General features: G+C 40.8%; 1 protein-coding gene across 1 annotated transcript in view; it reads left to right on the top strand.

Moving 5' to 3' along the window:
• The window catches only part of Eif2ak4 (eukaryotic translation initiation factor 2 alpha kinase 4), a 94,914-nt gene that overhangs the window by 46,152 nt on the left and 39,774 nt on the right, over positions 1–8,988 (top strand). The window contains exons 15-18 of the mRNA XM_004623415.2: positions 123–180; positions 676–755; positions 2,873–2,974; positions 5,732–5,785. Of these exons, the coding sequence (XP_004623472.1) occupies positions 123–180; positions 676–755; positions 2,873–2,974; positions 5,732–5,785 (294 nt within the window). The remainder of the gene's footprint in view (positions 1–122; positions 181–675; positions 756–2,872; positions 2,975–5,731; positions 5,786–8,988) is intronic.

Here is an 8,988-nt window from a genome sequence, read left to right as displayed (position 1 = left end):
ATATTTACACATGTGTGTCTGGTTTATTTCACTTATGAATATATGTTCAAGTGGCAAAACAAGCCATTCTTGTGGAGTATTGTACCGTGTTGATTTGATGCTTGGCTTACTTCTGCTTTTAGGCCGACAGCAAACAAGATGAGCATGCAGGAGATCACTTGATTAAGTTGGATTCTTCAGGTAAATCCAGAAGACTGTACTTCATCCATGTATTGGAAAATAGACTTCAAAGTTTCTTAACCTGATGGCTGCTTTTCATTTGTAAAGACTTTATTCCAAAGTGAATTTTAATTAGCAAAAGTGTGAACATGCCTTTACCTCTCCATTTTGCTGTATAGTCCTTCAGATTCATAGCTTCAGTTAGAATACTTGATTACCGTGTGCAGACAGCCCGACTCTCTTAATTCCAGGTGACTGTGTGAGGTAACCCCAGGACCTGGCCTACCCAGGATGCTCTTTCTGAGGCACTGCTCTCTGCAGCAGCAGACAGCTGTGTGTGGGAAAGCATACTGCTGTGACTAAGTTAATTGTATGTGGCAATGTGTACTACTTCCTCCTGGCAGCGCTGCAGACGGCTAACCAAGCAGGCGTCAGGCTTCAGAAATCTTTTTTTAAATTTTCCTTTTCTATAAATTTTATCACTGGGAAGGTTTCCCTCTGTTTCCCTCCACACAGGCCGTTTGACTGGGATGGTTGGCACGGCTTTGTATGTGAGCCCAGAGGTCCAAGGAAGCACCAAATCTGCATATAACCAGGTACAGAGCTTTTGGGGAATGCAGAAGGGTTCAGAGGTAAAGCAGAGCAGGAACAACACGATCACAGTGCTTGGGATTTAGTTACCAGCTCAAACAGTCAGGAGCTTTCACTGGCTTCCATTCCCACAGGACCCACAGTCCCAAGGACAGCCAAACAGGAGCTGGCCGTCCAATCTGTCCATCCCAGAATATGTGAACTAAACCATGTCCTGAGCAAGAAAGGTTCCGGGAACACAGGGAACATGGCAGTCAAGTGAGGAGACGGCGCCAAGCCCTCAGAAAATCTCCTTGAGGAGATTGTCTAGTGGTGTATGAAACTTAGCAAACAAGTGAAAAATCATCACAAATTATAACAAAAGCTAAGGATGAGGAAAAAATGGAGTTGAGTGACAAAACAGCAGAAGCAGGCATCTTCACTAGGGAGAAATGAAAAGAGCTAATGCACACTGGGTTGGGGCCTGAAGGGAAAGAGATGCATCAGGAAAACATGAGTATGAAGAGAAGGCCTTGATGGGAGAAGCTTGGCGTGTTTAGGACAGCTCCGCTGGAGCAGTTTGGCTGTGGCGTGCTGAGCAACAGGAAGGGCAGCATACAGGAATCTCTCCTTTTACCCCAACCCACAGCCTCTGGTAAACCACTTATTGCTGAGTTGGATTTTTATGTAAATTCAACCTATGAGAGAGACCTGTCAGTATTTATCTTTCTGTGTCTGGCTTATTTCATTTAGCATAATGCTCTCCGCTCCCATCCATGTTCTCCCAAATGGCAGGATTCCCCTTCTCTTTAAAAGCTAAATAATATTCTACTATATTTATACCACATTTTCTTTATCTACCTGTCAACCAGCATGTTGATTGCCTATGGTGACTACTGTGACTAATTCTGTGTTACCATAAGCATAGAGATGTCTTGGAGACAGTGATTCTTTTCCTTTGGATTGCTGTGTCGTGTGGTGATTCTGGGTTTGCCTTTTCCGTATTGTTTTCAGTATTGGCAGCACCAGTACTGCGCATCTGCAGTGCACAGGTCTCCCTTTGTCCACATCCTCACAGTGCTTACCGTCTTTTGACCCCTTGATACGACCAAGAACTAGCAAGAAGTGAGTGAGGCCCCGTGGTGCTGACCCACGGTTCCTCTGTGACTGGTAATGCGGTTGTCTTTTCACACCTCTCCTGGTTAGTCCTTTGTCTACTTTGGGAAGTTTCCTGTTCAGGTCCTTGACCTATTTTGATTGGATTGATTTTTTTTTCTGTGCATTGTATGCGTTCTCTGTATATTTGACTATTAGCCTTTTGTCAGATGTGTGGTTTGCAAATACTTTCTCCCACCATAAGTTGCCTTTTATTTTAGGATGAGTCCCATGATCATCCTGTTTTGTTAGTCTGTCCTCAGCAAGAGAGCTTTGCACTAGGTAGTTAACTTTTCCATCAGCTGCAGATTTCAGCATTTCATTGTTTTTATTTATTTATTTACTTATTTATACGGTACCAGGGATTACACTATGGATTTTGTGCTTACCAGGCAGCGGTGTTTCATTTTTGAAATGATTAGTGAAGGTGTAAGGCAAAGCAAATTCTTTGGCTTTTTTTTTTTTTTTTTTTTCTTTCCTACACTACTAACCATTATGGTCTCTCTCCTGACACAGACATGCATTTTCTCTCTATTTTTTGACAGTGCTGGGGGTTAAGCCCAGGACCTCATGCATGCTAGGCAAGAGCTTTATCACTGAGCTATATCTGCAACTCAAGATAAAATTTTTACAAGTCTTGCTTGGTATGCTCTTCTGCCAACATTTGCAGTCTTCAGACAAGTTATTGGTGGGTATGCGGGAGTGTGTGTGCATGTGTGTGTGTATGCGGCTAAACAAGGTACAAATAATATTCAAGGAAAGTATTGCGAGAAATCATGCCCAATACTTTGTCATCAACTATAAATCATTTTACACCTGTAGTTTTTTTTAGACCAAATCATCAAATTTTTCTAGTGTAACTTATTTTGCACTTAGGCGAGCCATTTTTTTTTTTTTTTTTTTTAACCTAACAGTGCTGTTCCTATAATTCCCTGGTAAATTATGCTTTCATAGCAAGGCTCTCTAACTATAATATTTCCTCCCTTAGAAAGTAGATCTCTTCAGCCTGGGAATTATCTTCTTTGAGATGTCCTATCATCCCATGGTGACAGCCTCAGAAAGGATCTTCGTTCTCAACCAGCTCAGAGACGTACGTACCAGGTGTTCTGCTGCACAAGTGTCTAGTGGTCTTGGTCTTAGCAGAGAGATAAGGATTCTAGGTGGAGTATCTTCCTAGTATTAATGCTATAAAAGAGGCTGTCCTGCTGTAATCTTTTTGTTTTTTGCAGATCTGGGGATTGAACTCAGGCCCTTGCGCTTGCCAGTGAAGCACTTATTCCACTGAGCCATCTCCCTGGCCCCCCTGCTGTAATCTTAATAACTCACTTGCTGAGACATGCCAAGCTGAACAGTTCCCCCATTTGCAATGAAATGTTTTCTAAACAAGGGCAGCCACCTTATTTAAGTTGTTAAAGTAACAATGGTTTAAGCTTGGCATAGTGGTGCACGCCTACAATCCCAGCTCTTGGGAGGCTGAGGTAGGAGGACTGCCATGAGTTTGAGGCCAGCCTAGGCTACCCACTGAGTTCATACTACATAGCAAGACCCTGTCTTAAAAGACTAAAAACAAAAAGAATAAATAAAATAATAGGAATTCGACAATGATTATTGTATTACATATTATCTTCAAATTAGTTGTTTAGATTACCAGTATAAATATGTAAAATCAGTTTTTTAAAAGTTGTAGGAAATTAAAAAAGAAGAAAAAGAAAGAAAAAAAAATTTTAGCATTAATTGCTCCTTTCAGTAGACGATAGAAATCAGCAGTACGATTATCCAAGCTCTCGTGCATATATAGAGTGAAACTCTGTATTGTTTCTAATGCTTTCTTGTTTTCTTTTTTACTATATTCTCTTTAAAACAGAAAAAAGGGGGCCTGCCCCTTAGCTCAGTTCTTTAAGTGGCTGCTTCGACAAAGCAGTCAGGCTCAGGTTGCTGTGGTTCGATCCCCACAGCTCAAGCCAGCCAAACCTTCCCTGAAGTCATTCGGAGAAAAAAAAAAACAGCAGAAGAAAATGTTACATTTTTATAAATAAACACAAACAGGGCCAGCCAAATAGCTCAGCGGACTAAAGCACCTGCTTAAGCAGAGCACAGCAGCCAGGGTTTGATCCCCAGCATGCCATGCTGGCCCCACCCAGGGCACCCTGAGACTGCGATTGAGACTGAGTGGTGGTACACACCTGTAATCCCAGCATTTGGGAGACTGAAAACAGGAGAATCAGTATGAGTCCGATCTATGTAGTGAGACCCTGCAGACCCTTTGCTAAACACATAAAAATAAATAAATAAATTACATACTAATTGTTATGTGAGCCAGAGACTATCAGCATTTAGGATAGTCTTAATTCTTCTCTTCTATGAAAATCTACAGCTGTTTATCTTTTGACATCGTGGAGAAATTGCTAGAATACACTTACTATCTGAGAAATTTGTTCTTCTCTCTTTTTTCCTGGTGTGTATGGTACTGCAGATTTCATCCAGAGCTTCTCACATAGCAGTCGCATTGTTACTACTGAGCTGGTTGCCATCCCTTAATTTTTTTTATTTTAAGACAGGGAGTTACCCAGGCTGGCCCAATGCTTGCAATCCTCCTGCCTCTGCCTTCTGAGGTGACTGTCATGTACCGTGATGGATGCCTGGCAAAATTTATTTTTAATATTAAAGCGAATCCAAAAGTGTTTGCATGATATTAATAGTTACAACCAGGGGAATGGGTGAACGGATAATGGCTATTTGATATTGAATTTCTTAAGAAAACCATCATGAATTGGAAGTTGAAATGGATCTGAGGAAAGTAGTAGCTCCTTAAAAATTTTTCCCAAATGAAATCTCCCGTTGTGTTCTTGAGATTAATCCTTGCCCCTGTCATTGCCTGAGCCTAAGAGGTCTTGTGGTCCTGTGACAGTTACGGGCCCCAGAAGGAGAGAGTACAGCCTGAGATTTGGGAACTGGGAATTTAGATTCAGGGATCCATGAGTAAGCGATCTAGGGAGCCTTCCTTGTCCTTATCCAGTAGTGTGAAGCAGGAGTAGTCATTGCATTAAACCATATATCCTGTAACTATGAATATTCCTGTAGGTGTTTCAGTTGAATTCTCTGTATTGCCGAGCAGTGTGGCCCGCTGTTGTTTTAAGTGTAAGAGGAGATCCTCTTAGATGGCTGTGCCTGTCCTTGCTAAAATATCTTTTTTTAGTCTCCAATTCACATTTTGTTCCTTCATTTCAAAAATATCTAAACTGTCAAGTTAATGTTATGACTGAGGCACTATTTACCAGAGAAGGGGAAAACTTTGAGGACATCCCATTTAAGGTTTTAGTTTGCTTACTTTGCATTGTCGATGGGGCGGGAGGCTTTCTGGATATTTTGGCTTGTTTTTGTTTTTGCCTTTTTCCGCTGTGTGTTTAATGAGACTATTTTGTCTCTTTCTGAAACCATTATATTTTTAAATAGTCCTCAGAAAAGATATTTTCTATAGCCAATGCTGGTGTTTTTGGGGCTGAGGAGTTGGCTCAGAGGAATAAGCTCTTCCGTGGCAACTACAAGGGCCTAAGTTCAATCCCCGGTTCTACCAAAAAAAAAAAAAGCTGGTGTTTGGGTAAACCTGTATTAAAATAATGATTTTGATGACTAAGGTAGTATTGTTTAGACTGTCACCTTAATATGCATATGTAAAGCCACTACACAAAGAAGGAATGGGGATCCAATTTGAAGAAGCCATGTCCTCAGTCCTTCCTTGTCAGCAAACTTTCATTTCTGCTTTTGGTTTTTCAACTTGTGGTGAATAAATATATGCGCTGTGGCCCTATGCCAAGCACTCGCTGATGTGAGTGTGATACTCTTCTAGCCCGAGTCCCCGAAGTTTCCAGAAGACTTCGATGATGGAGAGCATACAAAGCAGGTAATTTTCTCAAGCTTTAATTGCTATGTCTCGGTCATGGGTTTTAATTACTGTTTTCCTTCTTTGTCAATTAGTAATCTTCTGCCACTCATCCTCTTGTGTCCTGGGAACAACACGGGGGAAAATATCAAAAGCTGAAGCACTTACAGCGTTGTTAGACGTGAAGTACATCATAAACCGCCAAGGGCTGCAGAGAAAATTAACAAACGGCAGCAGGGGTTTTTTTGTGTGGCTCGTTGTACTTTTGAAGTGCTATTTGTACCTTGGCTAAGCTGCTGAGGAGGGAAGAAAAATGCTTTTTACCTAGTTGTTTTAGCTAAAATTCAGGACTTTAAGAAAAATATACCATTTAAAACTATAATTTTCTTCTGTTTTGTGGTTGAAGTCGCTCAGGTTGTGGAGGAAGTGTCACATTTTCTAGACGATCTGATGTTACAGTGTAGTAAGGCAAGATAAAGTCTCCTCTATATAATGTGAATATCTGAGTATATGGATATGCTTGTAACTTGCCCCAGAGGCTAATATTGTTGTTCGCCAAATCTGAAAAAATAATGATCATGCCGGGTATGGTGGTGCACGCCTATAATCCCAGCACTAGGGAGGCTGAGGCAGGAGGATCCTTGCAAGTTTGAAATCAAACGGGGCTACAAAATGAGCTCAAGGCCAGCCAGAACTGCATAGTAAGACCCTGTCTCAAAAGGACAAAAAGAAAAAAAAAAAAAAATTAGATTTGTGTGTTGTACTTATTAACATTGAAAATAGGAGCACAAATACATAGAACACTGCAGTAACTTGCTACTGCTTACTCACTGGCCGTGTGTCTGGATGGAGGTGGTGCTTACCTGGACTGACTTTTTTGCACCTATAGTGTTGAGAGTGTTTAGTGCTTTTAATACTAGCAGTAACATTCTGTGGTTCGGTGATTTTTAGCATAACCTTTATTCATGACCAGGGGACCTATTCTGTCACATTTATTTAATTAATGAAGAACCATTGGAAGACAAACTGAGTGGGTTTTTTTTTCTTTCTAGACTGTTAGTTATTATTATTTATTTGAATCAAGTAATTTCCTGTGTTTCTGTATATCATAACTGAACACCCGTTTCATTGTCCTTCCCTATAACATTATCAGTCTTAAGTTTCCACATGGGAACAGCTGTGGCGGCCCAGAAACTTTACTAAAGAACTTAATAAATTAAGAACTTTTGGAGCTGGGGAGACGGCTCAGTGGAATAAGCACTTCTCTGGCAAGCGCAAGGGCCTGAGTTCAATCCCCGGTTCCACAAAAAACAACAAAAAAGAACTTTTGAAGATAACAGCAGCCATGCAAACCATTTCTCATAATCAGGACTGTTTTCCTGTCATCAGATATACTGTACGTACTCTTAGCATTTGAGTTTGGCCTGTATGAAAGTGACCCCAGTCAAATGTGATGGCACAAGCCCATAATCCCAGCACTTGGGAGGCTGAGTCAGGAGGTTCAACATGAGCTCAGGGCCACCCTGGGCTACACAGCAAGACCCTGTTTCCAAAAAATAAATAGGGCTAGCCGAATAGCTCAGTGGATTAAAGCTCTTGCAAGCAGGCGCAGGGGCCAGGGGTTCGCTGAGACAGCAATTGAGACTAGGCGTGGTGGCACATGCCTGTAATCCGAGCTCTTGGGAGGCTATAAACGGGAGGATCACTACTAGTCTGATCTAGTAATGAGACCCTGAACACCCTGTAGACCCTTCCTTAAAAATATAAATAAATAAATAGGGCCAGGGAGAGAGCTCAGCAGCATAAGCACCTGCCTGGCAGGTTCAAGGTCCTAAGTTCGATACCTGGCACCAAAAATAAAAAAATATAATAATAAAGAATAATAATAAATAAATGTGCCACCAAAACAGCAACAACAAACTCAGAGCCAGAACCATCTCCACAGTCAGTCATTGTGTTTTATGGGAAAAAGGGCAGCGCTAATAGCTTATTGCATAATTTGTGCTACACACAGAAATTTCATTGTTACTGAGTAGGTTACTATTGTTTTTACTAGCTTGAGTATAACTTTCATAAAAGTTGTATCGTGTCAGTTCCTTTATGACACAAACTTCCTGTATCCCACGAAAAGTAGCTGTGTTGCTGTTTCAACCAAAGATAGAATGGTCAGGTACTTTAAAGATACACAATTAGAAAATGCTTCGTAGGGCTGGGGCTTAGGTTGTAGCTGTGAGGCTCAGCACCTTCCTAGCATGCCTGAGGTCAAGAAGGCGATTCTTGGTGCCAAAAAAATAAAATAAAATTCTTCTAAAATTTGAGATTTTTATTCTTTTAAATATTCCTCTTAAAAAAAAAAATCCGCACTATGAACAAAAGGAGAACAGTCTTTAGGAAACCTTTCCAAGGCTTGCGTTGACTCCATATGTCTCGCTGGTATGAAAGTTTAACAAATGTATAGCATAAATAAAGAAAATTCGAGGAAATAGTATCAGTAAACAGAAAAGAGAAAGAAAAAAACAAGGTGTTCTACATGCTTTAAGGATTCCAGGAGCTATAGTGCTTTGTAATACCTACTAACACTAGGCATCTAAAGCCTAATTTTATATTCCTACATCTTTTTATACATTATTTTACATTTCACTTTTGTGTAATTGCTAAAGTAAGTTTTTTTTAATTGTTTGTGACAAAATATATACCAAGCATCTCTGCCTTTCCAGAAATATTCCCACTAGCCAGGGTGTATGGAACAGTATAACCTGTAATCCCAGAACTCTGGGAGGCTGAGGCAGGAAGATCACAAGTGCAAGCCCAGTATGAACAACTTTATGGCATAGTGAGACTCCGTCTCAAAATAAAGTATGAAGAGAGGACTAGGCACATAACTCAATTCCAGTATTCAAAAAGAAAAAGAATTACTCATTACATTCTTGCACAACTCCGTAGTCCAAATAAGGTAAAAGAAAATGACATAATCCAAGATTTCAGAATACCAATTGAAATGCAAAGTGCAGGAAATGGGGTGCCCTTTGGTTGCCCCGCACCGACCACTGGCTCATGGGGAGACTCTTTTTTTTTTTTTTTTTTTTTGGCAGAACCAGGGATTGAACTCAGGCCCTTGCGCTTGCCAGGGGGGAAGCGCTTATTCCACTGAGCCATCTCCCCGGCCCCATTTTGTTTTTTGTGTTTTTTGTGTTTTTTTTTTTGTTCCTCGAATGCCTTCAGGG

Source organism: Octodon degus, unplaced genomic scaffold, assembly GCF_000260255.1.
Source record: "Octodon degus isolate 3935 unplaced genomic scaffold, OctDeg1.0 scaffold00002, whole genome shotgun sequence".
In the NCBI taxonomy this organism is placed as follows: domain Eukaryota; kingdom Metazoa; phylum Chordata; class Mammalia; order Rodentia; family Octodontidae; genus Octodon; species Octodon degus.
Note: the sequence above shows the minus strand (reverse complement) of the source record. Positions and strands in the feature narration are given on the sequence as shown.